General features: G+C 37.7%; 2 protein-coding genes across 11 annotated transcripts in view; one reads left to right on the top strand and one right to left on the bottom strand.

Moving 5' to 3' along the window:
* Positions 1-614: 614 nt before the first annotated feature.
* Positions 615-4,696, bottom strand: cnpy4 (canopy FGF signaling regulator 4). The gene is made up of 6 exons (XM_079605295.1): positions 4,438-4,696; positions 4,102-4,228; positions 3,106-3,202; positions 2,838-2,960; positions 1,269-1,386; positions 615-1,180 (listed from the first exon to the last, which is right to left on the bottom strand). The coding sequence occupies exons 1-6, from the start codon at positions 4,520-4,522 to the stop codon at positions 1,077-1,079; spliced, it is 654 nt and encodes a 217-aa protein (XP_079461421.1). The 5' UTR covers positions 4,523-4,696; the 3' UTR covers positions 615-1,076.
* LOC306994629 (calpain-5) overlaps positions 4,607-21,681 on the top strand; it is a 34,022-nt gene continuing 16,947 nt past the window's right edge. For 3 of the 10 annotated variants that reach the window (XR_013796711.1, XM_079605288.1, XM_079605294.1), the window contains exons 1-10: positions 7,211-7,392; positions 8,703-8,755; positions 8,869-9,130; positions 13,001-13,166; positions 14,323-14,454; positions 15,316-15,527; positions 15,796-15,988; positions 16,128-16,321; positions 19,922-19,999; positions 20,610-21,069. Coding sequence is in view for 7 of the 10 variants with exons in the window: in XM_079605288.1 (XP_079461414.1) it covers positions 8,976-9,130; positions 13,001-13,166; positions 14,323-14,454; positions 15,316-15,527; positions 15,796-15,988; positions 16,128-16,321; positions 19,922-19,999; positions 20,610-21,069 (1,590 nt within the window). In the remaining 3 variants the exon portion in view is untranslated. Of the gene's footprint in view, positions 4,794-7,210; positions 7,393-8,698; positions 8,756-8,868; positions 9,142-13,000; positions 13,167-14,322; positions 14,455-15,315; positions 15,528-15,795; positions 15,989-16,127; positions 16,322-19,921; positions 20,000-20,609; positions 21,070-21,681 lie in introns of those variants that run through there. The other 7 variants (XM_079605289.1, XM_079605291.1, XM_079605293.1 and 4 more) reach the window with 7 other exon arrangements.

Raw genomic sequence — 21,681 nt, forward strand, 5'->3', positions numbered from 1 at the left:
TTATAATTTTGATGAATCACTAGGCCTAGATGACAGTTCATGAACATCATAGCTTCAGCCAATTGGAATCAACACGAATGGATTATCTATCATGCAAAATTTTAAAAAAAATTACATTTCTATATAATATTTAGGTTTGAAGAATAACAATTTACACAGTATAGCACAAAAAGGCGTCCTGTAACTTAATTGCTTACACTATTAAATATGTAGTTAGCTTAATTTTTCTGGTCTGGGGACAGTCTTTGATTTTTTTTTGAATGAGTTACAAAACACTTAAAGGCTCTTTAATTCAAAGCAACAGGAACCGGAAGACTTAAGAAAATCCCTTAATTTAAAAACCCTTTAATATCCCTTCAGTTATAACATTTAAATAAGCATTTTTTTGCTACAGGACACTTGTTCTACTTGGTTTTTGAAATGCAATCCAAATTGGACCAAAGCATTTACATATACGGGATGTGGAGTTCATCATGACTAGAGGACATATGCATTGAGCCGCGCACTGTGATATCGTGACCGTCAATAGTTAATCGGGTAGGATTGTTTTTCTTCTTGGAAAGTCTGGACCGAAAGACTTCGTACTGACACACACAAATTAATAAGGCACAGACTTATGATTTATAGCTTTATATATTTAACAAAAAATACTGTACATATCACATGAGGAAAATATTTTAAAAGTACCCCAAAATACAAAATCATAAAACCTTCTGTTTGGTCAGTACAAATACAATTCCCAGACTGGTCTATGATTATAAACTGTTAGTGTTGTAGTTGCTTTAACACATGAGACAGTATACAATAAAAAGCACATTCTGTAACACTGCATAAAAATAGAAATTCAAAATGTCTGCATGGACAAAGAGGTAAAACATCAAGGACAGTTCCCATCCCATGATCTGGCAACAACAACAACAACAAAAATCACAGATTTGGAAAATGTTGAACGCTGCCAGATCGATAATGCTCATGCAGATGCTTGAGAAAAATGCTTTCTTTGATGGTTCCTATGTAGCTTTGTGCAAATCCGTCATACAGGTTGTATATATTCATCAACCATTATGGCTCTGCTTTCACAGTTCTCCTGCATCGTGGGTCTGTCGTCCATCCTCTCCCTCACTCTCTTCTTTAGATCCTTTCATTCCCAGGTCACCTCTCCATACCTCACTCAGGCACTCTGAAAGAGAAGGACACAAGGCCTGAAAATAGTGGCTTGGTGTGTGTGTGTGTGTAAGTGCATGTTTGTCAGGATGTCTATTTACTACCTTGGTCCGAGTCTCGGAGGACATGGGTTGCGCAGAAGAACTTTTCAAGTTTCTCTTCCTGACGATGAAAGTACCAGTTCTCCACAACCTCTTCATGCTCTTCTAACATGGTCTCACACTGTAATATAAACGTAAAAAGACATAACATAACTGTCCCAAAGGGAATTTTGATTTGGATATCCAGATATATGCAATCATGACAACTATTAAAACATTATATTTACTAACCTCAATCAGGGGGTCACTGAGCACATTTTAGGGGGGCTTTGTCCCCTAAATGTCCACCCAGCCTCCTAATAATTTGCGATTGGCTTTGTAATATGTACACTAATTCGTGATCGCCTCAGCGCCAGTGTCAGAAGCAGAGGACAATGTGTGTGCATTTATTGATAGATTCTTATCTGCATCTGTCTAGTTCTTCGTCATAAATGCATACATTTGTTTACATAATATGATGCGGGAGCATTCAAGATGGTTTCCCACTCACTGTAAAATCTGGGCTTATTTTTTAATATTTTATTTATAGTATTTTTATAAAATTCCTTCCATCTCAATGGCATGAGATTGTGTGACTTTACCTACTCTATATACCAATAATTCAGTGCAATAAAATTGCTCAAATGTGTTATTTTCATTTTTATAATAAATCCAAAAGCAAAATATGCAAAATTAACAGCAAAAAGTGAGCTAATGAGTGGTCCTCTGCAGCCATCTACTGGTTATAGTGATCATTTCAAGCCATTTTCATGTAAAAAGTGTTTGGTTCCCACCAGAGACTAGCTATGTTTCCATCCACACGCTTTTATCCGAATTAAGTGATATCGAATTAAAAATGCCTTATGGAAACAGTAACGATTGAATTTCATGAATATCGACTCAAATTAAATACGTTCGGTCTCATCGGACATTATCTTGATCGATATACGGCTTATGCGATAACGCTGATGGAAATGTTATTTGCCGAATAAATAATGAATAGCATTTTCTCTAGCAAAACGTTGTTGGCTTGAATGTTGTGCGATTCAGTGCGAAAATGAATGGAAACACCTTAAAATGTCTCAAATCAATTCGATATACCAATTTGATCGCAAAACAGCATGTGGCGTCATTACCCACAGGTTTTTATTTGCTTTAAAGCCGTTGGATGGAAACACACTTTCACCAGCTTTATTCGCATGAGTTTTTTTTACCGAACTTCAGATAATTCGATTGACAAGTGGATGGAAACTTAGCTAGTGACAGGAATCCTCCACTAAAGCATGGCACATTTTCCATGTCATCTCCATGGATGAAAATGAGAAATGTAGATCTGCTTTAAAGTTAATTTTACTACACAAATGTAGAGTAAAAGAAAATGTTGAAAAAAATAATAATATTACCCTCATATTGCCAATCTAGACAATTACAGTAATATAAAGTTTGTCTATATTCCTAATGAATATTAGCTGATTATTTTAAATAATTAGAAATTAATTTAATATTCAGGGATTGACTTGATGGGTAGAAGTAGAACCCACTGTATTGTTCATGCCTACCTTAGTATACAAACTATGAATGAATGTGTGTTACCTGTCTCTTCAACTCCGCCACCTCCACTGATGGTTCGTCCCATAGTTCGTAAGGGACACCCAGCTCCACCTTCACTCCCTTGTCAACCAGGTTCTTAAGTGTGTTCATGGTTTGACTTGTGCCCTGACAAACACAGCAGTCAAATATCCATCATCATTAGTCTGCAACCAAAGACCTTCACTTTTATAGTATCTCTTTAAATGAGGATTGACAGAATGTCATGCAATTGAGGACTGCGGAAATAATAGTGCTAAGGTGAGCTTAATACTTTGGCATAGCGAAGGCTTCCTGGTCTCTCAGCATGGACTTTATACTGCAGAATTCTTTCACAGATGTTGTCCATGGCCTCAGTGAGTCGTGTCTCTCTGGAAACAAATAAATCGTAATAATGGCAATAGGAGGGAGAACATCAATAGATTAAAAAATTTTTCCTTAACTTGAGGGTTCTCTCTCTGGGAGTTTTCTCAGGGACAGAACGGATATGGCCAGCTGATTTGACTTTTATTCATTCACAGGATATGAATTCTTGATATCAACGACTCAATTTTCACTAGTTAAAATCCTAGTATTCGTTACTTCAATGAGCTTATTGTTTCTGCATTAAATTATTACATTTTCGTTAACTGTGGTTTTTGTATTTGTACATTTCTGAAATACATAACTTAGACGGTTACCTCTGATAACAGATCACTCTAAAAATTGTAATGTGGACTGTAAAGCTGCTTTGAAATGATGTGTATTGTGAAAAGCGCTATACAAATAAATGTGAATTGAATTGTCACCAGAGACAATGTTAATCTCTGATTTCAACTAGTGAAAACTGAGTTCTTGATATCCGGAATTTATATTTTTACTAGTAACAAAGTAATTATTGCTATCAAAATGATGATTTTACCTACGGTAGTAAGAATTGAATTTCTGTGAAAATAGTAAGAAATCAATTCATGATCTCAATAATTTAATTTGAATGTCAGCATATGGTGACATCGTGAAAATACAATTACAGATATCAAGAAGTAGCATTTTTACAAGTGGAAAATGTCATTCCTAATTTATTTATTTTTTAAAGCCATTGTTACTAGTTGAAATCTAATTCCTGATATGAAGAATTAGCATTTTAACTAGTGAAAACTGAATTGTTGATATCAAGAGTTCATATCCTGGGAATGAATAAATGTCCAAACGGCTTGCCATAGAACGGAGATATCAGTAGTGTGTGTGTGTGTGTGTACTGTATATCATCATCATCATCATAACTACTTACGAAGTGTTGTATTTGATTTTGCGCCTGCGCTTGCCAGTGTCCAAAACTTCTCCGATCTCTAAAACTTCCTTCGAGCGGCCAGATTTTTCTAGTGCGTCCTGCAACTCCACCGTCAGTAGTTTACAAACTATTTAAAAACAACAACAGATGCCTAAAACATTAATAATGCAATAACTTCTTCATGTGCGATTTATAAATGTAAATATACGTGCATATAATACTATCTCTGCACTAGTGGATCTTTGTAGAATTGGGTTTAATACATTTTAGGATGGTTTTATGATAGTTTTATCGTTCAACAACACATGAGAGGAAAATACACTTTCTGTTTCTTACCCTCGCATTTATTCGGCAATCGCTCCTCTTGGTTTGCCAAAACGAAACTGAACATACAAAGCAAGAGAACTGCAAACATTTCCATAGTGACCTCTGTTTACAAACTTTGACTCAATACTCGCTCATATTAAAGCCACATCGACATGTTTGAGGATGGTCACTTAGGCTAGTGGAACTGAGCATGCGCACTGCCAAAGCCGATGGTAAGTGATGGCAAACTGGAAAAACGCGTTATCGATTTAGGCATAGCTAATCGAAAACCGATCGGGCATAAAAGAAAGTGCGGTTTTATGGTCAAAGTAAAGAAAATGTAAGACGTACGATAAACATCTCCGAAGATTGTGCAGAGTGCAACAGTAGGTTCATTCATTTATTCGTGATATTATTTTCATTCATTCTAAAGATACATCGTGAGGAGGAAAAGTCCTCACAGCTTTTATATTAAATGTAAATTAATGTAGGCTACCAGTTACACTTAATCTTGTCACATTTCCCTGGTTAAATAAACATGACTTTACATAAAAAATAAACCAAATGCAATTCTATTTTGGCTATTTTAGGCCTAATTAATATTCTATTTATTAAAACCGAGTAAACCATCTAATCAAGTTAGTGTTTTAAGCATTTATTCCAAAATAGCTCAAGCCAGTAACAATTTAAACTGTTATTTGTGAACTGATGTCTGTTCTTCTAACTCATTTTCGGATCTTCGGCTATTAAGCTCGGTAAACACTGATCACAGACATGAAGATTTACCTTTAATTTCCTCAAGCTGATTGCTCACCAAAACCTGCAGTCAACATGTTTTCAGGCTGTTTCAGGTTTGATTTTTATGTGACATAATGCAGTGATATATCTAAGTGGGAGAGTTGTTTACTTACTTTTACCGTTAGAAATAACAAGAGGATTTATCATACAAATTTATCATACAAACTAATCGTATCCAATCATAGTAGGATGGAGGCATTGCCTCCTCTCACATGACTTTCCTCCATTCATTCTCAATTACCCCCCACCAAACGCACCGCACGCTTTAGGGGGTCTGTTAAAAGTCAATGTGCTCAGGGGAGGCAAGAAAGACGCGGCGTCCCGCTGTAACTTTACCTGTGAGTGTCACTGTTGGACAGTGTTACTTTAGAAAACCGAGCTACTTATATTTTTTTTGTCACATTTTGTAGTATTTGCATTGTTTTATTTTTTAATGATAGAAAATGAACTCATCTTATTTTAATATTTTTTTTGGAGGAGGCACTGCTTCCTTTGCCTATTTGAAGGAAACGTATTGTGCCCTTGAACAAAGCACATAATCCAAGCATGCTCGAGGGGGGTTTGTTTTGTGTTTTTGATTTGTGGATTTAAATGGATTAATATGTATTATTTTCTCATGCAATTTGTTTGAGGAGGCTCTGCCTCCCTTGCCTCCTCAAACTCTTCCCTTTTAAGTCTTAATTTAAGATCTAAGGGGTAAGTTATTAAATTGCAATGGTTACATGTAATATTTTGATTTAATTATTCTGTTTAAAGAGTTGTCATTTTTACTTCCGCATTGAAAAAAAAAATTGACTACATCTTTTCAAATAACTTTTTCTGTTGACAAAAAGGTTTTTAAAACAAATCAAAATCTAAGCTGTATTATTATATTATTTTATTTAAAATAAATATTAACAAATTACCACAAATTAACAGAATGTGGGTACTTCCTCATTGCCACTGTTGTAGTACATTCTCTATAGGTCAAAACATAAAGGTCGACCAACACCAATGCCTAGTGGCTTATAGATTCAACTATACATTCCTATTGATAACTTAGAGATTTAATGACCTTTTGGCTGTCAATAAGACAGTGTCCTTGAGCGAGATGAACAGGTTTAAAGTTTAAGTGATGTGTATTTATAACAGTGATTTATTGCATTAACTCAATTGGCTGGCACTTGAGTTTCAAGCAATTCTGTCTTCTGTAAAATCCATTTGGAAAAGATTTTTAAAAAGATTTTTTTTTTATTGGTGTTAATATGCCTTTATTGGATTAGCTGTTGGTAGGGAAATAGTTTAAGGGGTGGTATAATGCCCTTTTCACAAGATTTAAAATAAGTCTTTGATGTCTCCAGAGTGTTTATTTGAACATTTAGCTCAAAATACCCCACAGACATTTTTATATAGCATGTTAAAATTGTCACTTTTTGAGGTGAGCAAAAACGCACTGTTTTTGTGTCTGTCCCTTTAAATGTAAATGAGCTGCTGCCGGCACAGGGGGCGGAGCTTCAAGAGCTCGTGTCCTTTTACCTCACACACACATGCACTGAAAATTTCTAAAACTTTTAGCATTTTAAGTTCAAACCGATGTCAGAAAGATGGAGAGACTCAAGAAGAAGAAGTGACAACATGTAGAAGCAACAGGGCATTTCTGAATGGTTAGTTGGTGAATTTATGTAGCTTATGTGTAGTTATCTTCTAGTCATTGATTTGCATATTCTGTCTTGATAATCTATAAATCGTGTTCAGGGGGCGGGGTTTATGTAAATTTTAGGGTTTGTGATGTCACTAACCCGGGAGGAATATCCTGTAGTCGCTACCAGCCGTTTGTTGTAGTCCTTAAAAAAACATTTCTTTAAAAGTAAATATCTCCCTTTGCTTTGAACTTTGTAACTTTGCAGATGTTGTTTATGATCAAACCGCAACATTACACACTAACTAAAGTTAGAAAAGTGAAATCATATTCAACCACCCCTTTAAAGTTAGTGCGCCTTCATAAGGGGTGTCTCGTCCCTCTTAGGGATTCAGGTGTCAGTGCCACAGGTTTATTGACAGCCGATATGTTGTGATGAACCTTCTGGTGGGTCCCGTGAGCGAGGAGGGCCGAGGAGCGAAGGAGGGAGAGAGAAGGATGAGAGAGAGATGACAAATCCAGACAGAGAACTGAGATAAGGACTACGTGAGAAACTCGAAGGCCAAATAGTGAGTGCGAGAGTGATTATGCGCATGAATGCATGTGTTTGCAGGGGGAGCTGCATGTCTAAGGGACTTGTAAAAGAGGAAAAGCCCATGTGTTAATGTGAGAGCGAGAGACACTGGAAGACAGCGATGACAGGGACAGAGAGAGAGGAGTTGTGGGTCAGACAGAGAGCATGATCAAATACACAGAAAAATAAGGGGAAAGGGTAGAAAAAGAGAAATGGTTACACAAGAAAATGTACATGGTTGTAGCAAAAGAGTTACACACACCGTATTATGTTTTGAAGCTTGCACTGTTTATACATTTTGTGGTAAATATTTGATGACCCTTCCTAGCTATTGTGTCTTAATAGGGAAGCTTTTGTTTCATTGTAAGCTAGAAGACACACTGTTTGTGTGTGTGTGTGTGTGTGTGTGTGTGTGTGTGTGTGTGTGTGTGTGTGTGTGTGTGTGTGTGTGTGTGATTGTGAGAGAGAGAGGTTTAGGGTTAGTGGATAGAATAGAATTTAAAGCCAACGTGTGTGTGTGTGTGTGTGTGAGAGAGAGAGAGAGAGAGGGGTTTAGGGTTAGTGGATAGAATAGAATTAAAAGCCAACGTGTGTGTGCGTGTGTGTGTGTGTGTGTGTGTGTGTGTGAGAGAGAGGTTTAGGGTTAGTGGATAGAATAGAATTAAAAGCCAACGTGTGTGTGTGTGTGTGTGTGTGTGTGAGTGATTGTGAGAGAGAGAGGTTTAGGGTTAGTGGATAGAATAGAATTAAAAGCCAACGTGTGTGTGTGTGTGTGTGTGTGTGTGTGTGTGTGTGTGTGTGTGTGTGTGTGTGTGAGAGAGAGAGGTTTAGGGTTAGTGGATAGAATAGAATTAAAAGCCAACGTGTGTGTGTGTGTGTGTGAGAGAGAGAGGTTTAGGGTTAGTGGATAGAATAGAATTAAAAGCCAACGTGTGTGTGTGTGTGTGAGAGAGGTTTAGGGTTAGTGGATAGAATAGAATTAAAAGCCAACAGTGTGTGTGTGTGCGTGTGTGTGTGTGTGTGTGTGTGTGTGTGTGTGTGTGTGTGTGTGTGTGTGTGCGTGTGTGTGTGTGTGTGTGTGTGTGTGTGTGTGAGAGAGAGAGGGGTTTAGGGTTAGTGGTTAGAATAGAATGAAAAGCCAACGTGTGTGTGTGTGTGTGTGTGTGTGTGTGTGTGTGTGTGTGTGTGTGTGTGTGAGAGAGAGAGGGGTTTAGGGTTAGTGGTTAGAATAGAATGAAAAGCCAACGTGTGTGTGTGTGTGTGTGTCGTCTCAGTATCAGTAATTGTTACTGTGTTTTGAGCTAGACTGGCTGGACGGATGGAGTTACATCCATAAACAAACGACCGTCCTCGTGCAGGTAAACACACACAGATATAAAGGCACTCGACATACACAACATTACATGTTATGAAGATTAATTAAATATTATATTGAAAATGCAAATTAATGCCAGAGCATTTACCTATTTAGGAGACCCGAGGACATGCACACCTGGTCTACTGGACAAACCCTGGTTGTCACAGCGACGTCAAACAGAAAGCCAACACCTGCTACCCCGCTCCTGTTATATTAGACACATGGACTCTGCAAAATGGCTGATGACCGAAGTCTTATACTCATCATCCTACACAGATACACTGCCAATAACTGCCTTCCCTGAAACTGCCTTAATTACCGGACACGTCGCCGCGACAAGGAACATATTACGCAAAGGCAAAGCAAAAAAACAAAGGTGAGGTACAGGTAAGTGCTGTATCTATTTGTCAGTGGGTTTGAATTTAGGCTTCAATAGAAATGTTGTATTGTTCATATACAGTAGTTTGATATACTTGGATCATAAATGAAAATGGGTTGATTTAAAAATGAATCTCATATATAGTAGATCAGATGTAAATTTCTGATTATTTTATGAATTGTACAGTGTCATCAGTGGCATGTGTTAGATTGAAATTTTATTATTATTTTAATATTGGTTTTATATATATATATAATAAGGTTACACTTAATGGAAATTTAATTCTACATGCTAATGTGACTTCAGGTTTGCAGATTTGCTGAGATAAGTTGCTTGAACATGGTTCAGTCCTGTTGTAGAAGTTCAAGAGCTCCACAGATGAAAAACAATTGCCCTAACAAGGATGCGATTGCCTTACAATTGGCCTCCATATGTGAATCATTAAAATAACTACCACGTTTCCTGACAACCCCACTGTCAAGCATAATTATTCTGGTTGTGAATCGGAGGTGAAAATGTGTCCAAGGAATTTTGTGGTCAAGTTACTTTTTTTTGTCATAATTCAAAGACATATGTGTACTACAAGTAAAACATTGCCCACTTCTCGAAAAAAAAAAAAAAATCATGCATTTTGTTTAATAGAAGCAGGAATGAGTGCAAATTTTACCGGGAGAATGATCCTAAATGCAGACTCAAATTTACATGGAAATTGCCTGAGAACAACAAGGTGAATGTTTTTCTGCAATTGGCCAGTCAAAACCCTGATCTCAGTCCAGCTGATGATCTGTGACAGATTTTGAAAATCGTACTAACTAATCTGACTAACCAGAACAGCCTGTGGTGCAAATCTGCTTTACAAAATCACACCAGAACAGTGTGCGCTGCAAGTTTATCCACCACAAAATATTAATATGCGTAGTCTGAATACAGGGAAAGAATTAGGGACAGATTTTTTTATTTGTTTTTAAAAAAAAATCGCACTAAAAGTTGCACTAATAATTGTTTAAATTTTTTTAATAAAAGGGGCTATTTGTATCATAGATATACATAATAAAGGCTAGATGTCTCGTCCGCGCTTCTGGCCAATGGAGGCCGACGTCCGCACCTGGCGGCCATCTTGTCACAGTCAGCTCGCTCACTCGTAACATTGTGTTTTAATGGTGCATGTACTTTTTAAATAACCATAACTTGCTCAATTTTCTACAGATTTTCAAACGGGTTGGTTTGTTATAAATGTCAGAGATGTAGTTATGGCACTGCATACTAATGAATAATTATAATATTATAATTTCAACATGTTCAAGCATCCAGAATTATAGCCACGTTAATAACGTTTGTAAGAAACCAAACCGTTTGTAAATCCGTCAAGATTTCAGCGAGATAAGAGTATTTGTGTTCGTGCAGATCTCTCACCTTACAGAAAGCTTGCCTGTGTCAAGATGGCCACCGGGTGATGACGTTAGAGACTCCGCCGTAAGACATCTAGCCTTTATTATGTATACTATGATTTGTATAATTCAGAAACCCTTGTCATTAGCGACACCGGTGGCCGATAAGTGAACTGCAGCCAGCAACTTGTGCTCGTGCTCGCACACATAACAAGAGACTGATTCAAGGCCTCAATATACTCACAAAATTCTTCTTCGTTCTTCGCTTAGAATTAAAAAATATGTTGGACATACTTCTGCTGTGATATACTGTTAACAAACATCCATACGCTGCTGAGAGCGACGTTTAGATGAATATGTAAATGTGCTGCGCGCTTTCCTCTCAATAACATAATGAACACGAATGGCAGCGGTGAGAAAACAGCAGTTGAGAAAATCATCTGGTAATGTGGATATGTTTGCACGAGCTCTGCAATTCACCAGCATCATGTCTACAGATGAGGTAATAAAAATGACAGTGCTATGATATTTGATTATATTTGAGACTATAGATAGATCTATGTGAGAAACTTTGAATTACCGGTAATCTATTTTCTTTGCATGGCACATTGACATTACAGTACAGAATGGCTTTTTCTGCATTATACTGAAATTTGTATTTTGCTTCATGTGTCATTGAGCGGAAAAAAGGCACTTGCGTAAACGTCACTTCTTCTGATTTTCCCGGCAAAAACGTCCCGAGTCCTTCACATAAAAGTCAGTCTACTTACAGTCTGTCTTTCACAGACAACCTAGGAAGTCGGGAAGGTCTCGTTTTTTACGTTTTTTTACAAGCTGTCCACACATTGGCAATAAAAAAGTATTAATACATAATTGTTTTGCCTAGCCAATAGCCCCTTTAAATTACCAGAGAGAACAAAATGTGTTCTGTGTTGGGATTCTGTGTTTTTTGTTTGTTAAAGATACTCAGATTTATTTAGCGTGTTTCCCTCAAGTCAAGAGTGCAGTGCTAGTGTTGGCCTGTCCGGTATGTGCACACAACTTTGATCCAGACTACACACACACACACACATGCAAGGACTCATAGGTGGCTCATATACCAGCAGCACTCTTACTGGCCCCTGGCCTCCCTGTGCCCCTTGCCAGACCCCCAATAGATAAAATGTCCCCCTAAATCATATCATTTCGCGCATACACATACCGTCTCTCTTGCACACATGCACACTTGACTGGAAGCTTGACTTTAATATGAGATATAATCCAATAATAACTCTTAAACCCTGATCCCGAACTTCTCATCAACCCTCTCTAAACACAGCTCTACCTCTAAACATATTTTATTATTTAGCTGTTTTAGGTACAAAGGGACTCCTGACACATTAACCTCTCCAGGGCATGTCTAACCCTTCTCCCTTTCCAAGGGAAACTACACCGTCTGCAAATACACCGTTACCCAATCATCCCCGAATCTGAAGCTAAACTCCAGGTTACAGAACAAGACTTAACATCGTGGTTTAGAGATTCTCATGGCCGTTACTGCTGTATGTGGACGAAAGATTTCGTTTCAATTACAGTCCGATATACCAGAGCCTTAAAATAAATGAACAGAAATAAGATAAACATCAGATGTAGATTTTTAACTATTAGAAATTAAATGTATATGTGTGTGTGTGTGTATATATATATTTTAGTGGTGGGCAACGATTAATCGCATCCAAAATAAAAGTGTGTGTTTACATAATATATGTGTGTGTGTGTACTGGTTTTAATTATTTAGTATATATAAATACACACACATGCATGTATATATGAAAAAAAAATGTATTATTTATATATAAAAATGTATTTGTGTGTATGTATATGTGTGTGTGTGTATATATATATATATATATATATATATATATACACACACATATATATACACATATATATATATATGTATATGTGTGTGTATGTGTATATATATATATATATATATATATATATATATATATATATATATATAACAGTTATATATATAATGTGTGTATATATAGTGCTGGGCAACAATTAATCGCATCCAAAATAAAAGTGTGTGTTTACATAATATATGTGTGTACTGGTTTTAATTATATAGTATATATAAATACACACACATGCATGTATATAATAAAGAAAATTGTATTATTTATATATAAAATATATATAATATAAATTATGTATAAAAATATACACATGCAAATATTTCTTAAATATATACATGCATATGTGTGTATATATATATACAAAATAATTATACACAGTACACACACATATATTACGTGAACACAAACTTTTATTTTGGATGCGTCATTTTACATTCATTATTTTATTGAATTGTATTTATATTTAATGCATCCAACTCTGTTCATATTTCTCCTCCTTTGTCTACCTGAATTCTAAAAACGTTCCTTTCTCGTATCTTTCCTCCTTCCCTTCTTTCCACTTCTCCCCTGTGCAGTATGCCAGAGAAAGTGTGCCAGTTTCAAGGTCAGTGCTATCATAAGCTGAAGAGATCGTGTCTGAGGCGAGGAGCTCTGTTCCAAGATCCGTTCTTTCCTCCTTCAGCCGAGTCACTGTTTTACAAAAGAACGCCTCCTCCGGGACTGACGTGGAAGAGACCCAGGGTAAGAGAAGCTGACCGTGGACGGGTGCTTTTTATGTCTGTGCACGTGTGCTAATAGTTAATTTTGTTAACTTTTGGAAGTATATTACCATGTAGACAGCCTCAAAGATTTAGTTGGAGCTAAAAGATTCACACCATTATATTAGAAAAATTTATTTAATGCAAGAAAAATAGTTTCTGCCCAAGTCTGATGTGACTGTACGTAAGGTCTGGTGGCAGGTCAGTCGTTTCTGACAGTATCAGTGAGTGGATGTGTCCTGGTGACTCTTGTGTTTCTAAATGTGGCTGCGCAGTCAGCAGCGTTAGAGATATGTTTAATTAAAGGCCTTTCTGCCGGCTGCAAGGCGTCGGTAACCTGACTCTTTGGAGAGTGTGTGTGTGTGTGTGTGTGTGTGTGTGTGTGTGTGTGTGTCGCCTTGCGTGTTCAAATGAGGGAGATTACCAACATTGTGTTTTACATTTACACATGCTATGCTGATTGAAAGAAGAAGAAAGAACAAGAGAACAATTAAAGCAATATTCCAAAACTGCAAGTAAAATCTAAAAAGCTAGGTTTATTAATTTAGAGAATAATTTAATAAAACGTTAGTACTTTGCCATTGTTTAATACGGTTATCTGCTACTTGACTACTAATGCACACAATTAGCCATTAAAATTGAATTATTTATGTCATTAAACCACTGTTGTTGTTTTTTTGTGAATTAATATTTTCCTTATGTTACTATCCCTTTAAAGAGATGTTTCAGAATTATATATATATTTTTATTTTTTTTCAAAACTAGATAATAAATATAAAAAAAGATAACGACATGAGGATGAATGACAGAATTATCATTTTTGGGTGAACAAACCTGTAAGACTTTCATTCATCTTCAGAACACAAATGAAGATCTTTTTGATGAAATCTGAGAGCTTTCTGTCCCTCCATTAACCGCTACAACTACCACTTTGAAGCTTCATAAAGAGTTCATAAAGGGATCGTAAAACTAATCTTAATGAATCGAGCGGTTTAGTCCAAATTTTCTGAAGAGACTCGATCGCTTTATATGATGAGTAATTAATGGCAATTCAATTATTTGGGTGAACTATCCCTTTAATAAAATGGGTCTAACCATAAACGCATAAATAGTTTGAGTGTCTTTTCTCTCACACGCAGGAACTGTGTAAAGACCCTCGACTATTTGTGGATGGGATCAGCACAAGGGATCTGCACCAGGGCAGTCTGGGTAACTGCTGGATGGTGGCAGCCACGTCATGTTTGGCAGCAGAATCCTCGCTCTGGAAGAAGGTCAGATAATACACAGACACACACACACACACACACACAAAAGTTTGGGGGCTATAGGATTTTTTTAAAATAAATTACTTTTATTTAGCAAGGATGCATTAAATCGATATAAAGTGTATTTAAAGTGTACCTTTATAATATTGCAAAATTCTAATCTAATAAATGCTGTTTTGAACTTTCTATCTTGAAAAATATTTTATCACGATTTCCACAAAAATATTAAGTAGAACAACTGTTTTCAACAAATCGGCATATTAGAATGATTTCTGAAGGATCATGTGACACTGAAGACTGATATTTTATATTGTTGTCTGAGGTCAACTTACTGTATGACGTTCGCTTGTTTTTTACATTCAAAAACATCAAAATGAATAAGTAATAGGCTATTTTCTACCCTGGTTTTGAGCCTAGCTCCTGAAACGCTCGGTTTTTATGGGCGTGCCGCATTGAAGACTTGGAAGTAAACGCCCACTGCTGTGATTGGATAACAGCTTTGCATATTATAATGAGTTTCATGTAAAGTGTGAATCGGTGGGCGGGGCTAAACAGGCGGTGTTGAAGTAGGCGTCGATCTTCTTCTGCGGTTTGATACCCTCTGACGTCATAGATCAACACATTGAAAAACCTGTCGTTCGCGGAACCTGGTGTCAATAAAAGCTTTTATTGGACTAATAAGGAAGTTTTCAGTTCTGAAACTTACAGGATATTCTGTATTCTCATAGTATGATGACCTCTTATAGGTCAAAAGCTCAAGAAAAATTAGATTTCTCAGTTCATCACCCCTTTAAAATGGAAATATACACTATATATTGCTCATTTATCAAGATTTCACTCCTTTCTTTTGTATTGTCTCATGTTCAGGTGATCCCAGACCACGCTGAACAGGAGTGGCACCCAAAGCGCCCGGATCTGTATGCTGGAATCTTTCACTTTAGTTTCTGGCGACTGGGCCAGTGGACAGATGTCGTGGTGGATGACCGTTTACCGGTCAGCGAGGAGGGAACGCTGCTCTTCTGCCGTTCTGCAACGCCACGGGAGTTCTGGAGTGCTTTGCTGGAGAAAGCCTATGCCAAGTGAGACGCTTGTGAAATAAGGCAGAATCTAAACGCATACACTTTCAATAAATGATGTGCTGGACTAGGACTAAAATTTTGTACATAGTAGACCAAGCTCCTTTATTTCAAAATCCTATTATTCTCTCTCTCTCTCTCTCTCTCTCTCTCTCTCTCTCTCTCTCTCTCTCTCTCTCTCTCGCGCTCTCTCGCTCTCTCGCTCTCTCGCTCTCTCGCTCTCGCTCTCGCTCTTTCACTCTCTCTCTCTCTCTCTCTCTCTCTCTGCCAGGCTCAATGGGTGTTATGAGGCTCTAGAGGGAGGTAATACAGCCGAAGCTCTGGTTGATTTTACTGGTGGCGTCTCTGAACCACTGAGTCTGAACCGGGAGGAGCTGATCAATCACGCTGACCAGAGAAAAATGCTGTTCCAGACACTAGCCCACGCGCACAGCCACAAAGCACTCATCACCTGTTCCATTCGGGTCAGAAATCATGAAGAAAAAAACTTTCTAAACACCCTCAAATCAAGCAAATACCACATGATATTTGGTCAACAATAATGACTCACACAGCACTTATTACCTCTTTCATTTGTACACACTCTGTGTCTCTCTGTGTAAGCCAGCAGAAGGAGAGCAGGTGGAATCAGTTCTGGGCTGTGGACTGATAAAGGGTCATGCATATGGTGTGACCGCAGTCAGGAAACTGCGTATGTCGGAGACTCTGCATGCCGTGTGTAACGCAGCTCGTCTGTACATGGTTCGGATGAGGAACCCGTGGGGCACGGCAGACTGGACAGGAGCTTGGAGCCTGGGGTGAGTTCATGTATGCCTATCTCTCTCAGAAATCCATAATCAATTATTATCCCACTGGTTAGCAGACCTCACTAATGAGTTCTTGACTTAATAGTTAAGTGAGGTAGGCTCTATGTAGCGAGACTTCGTTACATGGGTTTGTGTATTCAAGCTAAGAAGCTTTACCTCCAGAGGAGCGATTGGTTAAAGGTACAATATGTAAGAATTTTGTAATAAAATATCCAAAAATCACTTGCACAGTGTGATATATTTCCTGCAGTTGTGTACTTACAATATCCCAAAAGTTCCCAAAGATTTTTCATTTCAGAGAAATTCCAATTTTGAATAATTGGCCGTCCCGAAATCCCTGTTCACTTGTCGCCTGTCAATGGCGTAATATCCGTGTTATCCCTGGTTTCCGCTAGTAGTACTGCCATAGCGTGGCGACCATGGCGACAGACGTGGACAACTGCGTAGTGCGTAACGCTGTTGTTGTTTCGTTCAAACATTATGGACCATGGCAAGCAGACTTTGGGAAAAAAGGAGAACTAAACCGAGGATCATTATCAGCGTGGCGTTTTCGAGACGCCGAGAGCTCCACGTCCGTGACAAACTTCGACTTGACAGAGACGCCGCTCTTGCATGTACTTTATTAGACAGGTGAGCAAATGTACATACAAATAATCAATGTTATATAGTTCAACATGATGAAATGTTAGAATATGATCTGTATGTTATTCTAATGTTGATCTAGCTTACTGCAAGTCTCATACAGCCAACAAACTAACACACAGAATAACTATAACTTTCAACACACTCAAATGCAGTTTAGTGTGATAGTGTAGAGCGAGTGAGACAGCGCTGCGTTACCTCACAAGTTTAATTTGTCTAATAAACTGACCTGTGTGAGCACTAATTCAGCTCTTGCGGGTACGTTAGTTCGGTAGAATTAAATGTCCTTATTCCTTTATATCCGCGGGATTCGCATGTGGCGCTAATATGTCTCTTATTAGCAATCGCACCCTGCTTCATACCTCAGTCATGATAAAAACATCAGTGTATTCACTCATCCATAAACATTATTAGATCCATCGGCTTGACGACAAGTTCCATAATTCCAATGGAATTTTGCGTCATCAACATGTACGCCTTTGTTATTGTAAGAGGTTAGCGTCCCCTAGCCGCAAATTTTTCGTACATATTGTATCTTTAACGTGGGGTGTTGTTAATATAACAGTACAGAGTGTTGAAATGCAGAGGTTGTGAGTTTGATCATGGTTTTATGATTCAAAAGAAATTCAAGTGGGAAAACAAATAAAGGGCCAATGTTGGTCTTTCATTTTAGACCAAACTAGAGCTCTGGACCTACTAAAGTCTTGATTCAAAAGTTAACATGAAAGTCAGGTCTAACATTGGCTGGCCATCTAAACACTAGGTGGACAATCTGTATCGTGAGTGCTAATCTTTCAAGAGTTTGAGACATGGAAGTTGGGACTGGTGTATTCAAGCTCTATATAGGCCATTTCTGTATCAACATTTTGGGTTGGCATTCGCTATAGTGTTTTGTTATAAACCTTTGCAACACTAGGTCCAGTGGCACAATCGGTTAGTTCGGGCCTCTCCTGGAGCATGGGTTTAGGATGCAAGAAACATGTTTGTTAAACTAAAGCCAAAGACTAATGTGTGAAAGTCATAAATATCAGATTATATACTGGAAGAGAGACATTCCGGTAAGAATATAATTCTAATGTGCCTAATATTGTCTGGCAAACGTCAAATGAGTTAGGGCTTGTGTAATCAAGCATCATTGCTCAAAAGCGAACATTTTTTGCAACAATATCTCCTGTGGTATAATCAGTTAGCATTACAAGACCAAAGCTGAGGTTGTGAGTTCGAGCCTCACCTGGAGCATGCTTTTAGGATGCAAGAGACTTTCTAGTGAGAAGAATCTAATCTTTATTTGAGTCGGACAGTAGCTGGGACTTGGAGGTTTGAGCTTAAGCTAAGTAGCCCAGAAACTGAAAGTTTCAGTTTGTCTTTTTCCTATATGGTATTCATGAAGCAATAGCTCCAGGGACACGATCAGTCAGCATGTGGGACTTAAAAGGCAGTAAAAAGCAAATCAATGCCGTGGTTGTGTGTTCAAGCCTCGCCTGGAGCATGTTTTTATGGTTCAAAAGGCATTCAAGTTCAAAACCAGATTAAGGGCTAACATAACTGGCCTTTCATGAAAGACTCTATACTACATTTCAATATGACGAGTTCAAGGGCTAATGTGAAAAACCCTTCTAACTTTTGTTGGCCATCTTCAATCGAGGCAGACACTCTGTAGCGCATGTGCTAATGTTAAAACAAGTGACACTTGGAGGTTCGGCTTCATATTTATATTTAAGCTAAGCCAAGTAATATAACCCAGCCCCAGGCTTTTTCCCATGATATTTTGTGACATAATTCTTTAAAAACCGCTCCAGTGATGCAATCGGTCAGCACATGATACTTATAACTTGATACTTGACATGATACTTATTACCTTTTTAACCTGTATATGAATGACTTATCAGAACAACTAAGAGGCGGCAAAACTGGTTGTATGATTGGTAACGCTTTAATAAATCATTTTATGTATGCCGATGATCTGGCTATTGTTTCCCCTAGCAGTGCTGGATTTCAACAGTTGCTGAATATATGTTCTGATTATGGGCTCAAATATGACGTGCAGTGTAATGCTAAGAAGAGTGTTGTCATGATATGTAGAACAAAAGGGGATAAAAATATAGGTGTTTGTAATAAAACAAAATACCTGGGGCACTTCCTTACAGATCAATTGTCTGATGATGATGACATGTACAGGCAGTGTCGTATGCTTTATGCTCAAGCTAACATGTTAGCAAGAAAATTCTATATGTGTTCCGACAATGTTAAGATGAGGCTCTTTCAAGCCTACTGTCCTCCACTCTACACTGCCCCATTGTGGGCCAAGTTTAAAAAGACGACCATACATAAGCTTCAGGTGGCTTATAATGACTGTATGCGAATATTGCTTCAAAAACCTAGGTGGTGTAGTGCAAGTGAATTGTTTTGTAAGGCAAGAGTCAACACTTTTCAGGCTTTATTGAGAAATCTGATGTACAAATTTATTGGTCGACTGGATGGTTCTCAGAATGGTATTATTAAGTTACTGGCAAATCCTAGTGAAAGTGTTGTGCGATACCAGTCACAGTTGTGGAAGCACTGGTATAACTGTCTTTTATAATTGGTAATTGTTGGTTGTTGTTGTTGTTTTTTTTCTTTGTTTTTTTGTCCCTCTAATGGACCTTGAGTCTGTCAATAAAGTCAATCAATCAATTATAAGGCAGTACAAAGCAGAGCAATGCCGAGGTTGTGAGTTTAACCCTCACCAGGAATGTAGTTTTTAGGATGCAAGAGACATTCTAGAAAGAAAAGAGTTTAGGATCTAATGCACAAGACCAGTCTAACATTGACTGACTATGTTGTCTTGTCGAATGAGACTTTTCAATATATTTTAAAATCACTTTTCAAAATTTTACAACAGGGACAAACTATGATGAAAGTATTTGAGATTTAATGCTTGTGAAATCTTCGTTGTGTTTCCATTCGCAGGTCTCCACAGTGGCAGCAGCTGAGCCGCAGAGAAAGGGAGAAGATGGGCCTTATTGTCCGAGATGTTGGAGAGTTTTGGTAATGTAAATTGAGCTACAATTAGGGATGTACCGATATTAACATTTTGGCCGATAACCGATAATTCTTTATATTTGAAAGCTGATAACAGATATATTGGCTGATAAATCTAAATAAAAAATTTAAGAGCCTGATTATAAATACAAAAGTCTTACCATTAAAAGCCACATCCCAAGCACACAATTATAATAATGTTCTCATTATAATTTTATGTAGCCTATATGACAGACATCGCTGCGCATGTAGCACTGTATTGAAATGTATTTATGTACTGTATTTTCCTTTTTGAAGTGATTCCAATCATTCATATTTCAATCAATTCAAAGACATCATGGAGAATAGTGCGCATCTGAAGTGTCTCAGGAAATAGTCCATTATTTATCAGCTTTAATGTATCTGCCAAATTGGGCTGATGACGTAACAATAAAAATGAAAATATATCAGCCAATACTGATATATATATATATATATATATATATATATAGGCATCCCTAGCTACAATATTTCAATATGTATGTGTATTTGGCTAAAAAAAGTAGTTATTCTCTTCACATTATTCTGTCGTGAAACATGTTTTGACTCAATATTGTACATTTCTCATGTTCTTTAGGATGGAGTTTGAGGACTTCTGCCGTTACTTCACAGACATGGTGGTGTGTAGGTTGTCAGAAAGATCCTTCCTCTGGCCACAGACCCACTGGAGGGAGGTGTGCTGCCACGGGGCCTGGACCTACGCATCTGGGATCCCGCTTCCTTCCTCGTCGTCTTGTCGTCTGAACGTCAAGAACCAGAAGCCTTCAACCGGGCTCCAGTGGTCCAAACAAAGGCCAGCTCAGAGACGAGATAAAAAAGAGCAAAGACTGAGTGAAAGAAAGAAAGAGGGACCAAGCCAAGGAGAAAAACAGAAAAAGAAAGAGCGTGCAGAAGTAAAACCAAAGCAAATGAAGGGAGGAAGTGAGCGTGTGAATAAACAAGGAGGCGTGGAGATGAGATGGGAGAGGCAACTCGACAGGAGAAGTCGATGTGGAGGATGTATCAATAACAGAGACACGTTTCTACACAACCCGCAGGTGAATAACTCTGGGAATTTCTGAACCAAAATTATATTAAATTATATGTATATATAGTATATGGTTTGGGTAATATATTTATGGTTAATGGAAAAGTCCCTTTGAGGAAAATTCAACCTGCTAATTTTGCTATACAGGTGAAACTCGAAGAATTAGAATATTGTGCAAAAGTTCATTTATTTCAGTAATTCAACTTAAAAGGTGAAACTAATATATTATACAGACTCATTACATGCAAAGTGAGATATTTCAAGCCTTTATTTGTTATAATTTTGATGATTATGGTTTACAGCTTATGAAAACCCAAAATTCAAAATTAGAATATTGTGAAAAGGTTTTCATTACGAACTTTTGCTCGATATTCAAATTTTTCGAGTTTCACCTGTAAGTGTAATTTTTTGCAGAGCTGAAACAGACTTTAAAGGAACCGTATGTAAGATTATGGCCAAAACTGGTACTGCAATCGCTTTCAAATTACTGTAGAGCGGTGTATCCCCTCCCCCTCCCCCCTGACTCGAGGTAGATAGGCTGCAGGATCCAGCAGGGACGTAGGCTGCTACAAGGAGCTTCCAATGGCAAGACTACACTCTTAGAAGAAAAGGTTCTATATAG

Source organism: Phoxinus phoxinus, assembly GCF_949152265.1.
Source record: "Phoxinus phoxinus genome assembly, chromosome: 2".
Lineage (NCBI taxonomy): Eukaryota > Metazoa > Chordata > Actinopteri > Cypriniformes > Leuciscidae > Phoxinus > Phoxinus phoxinus.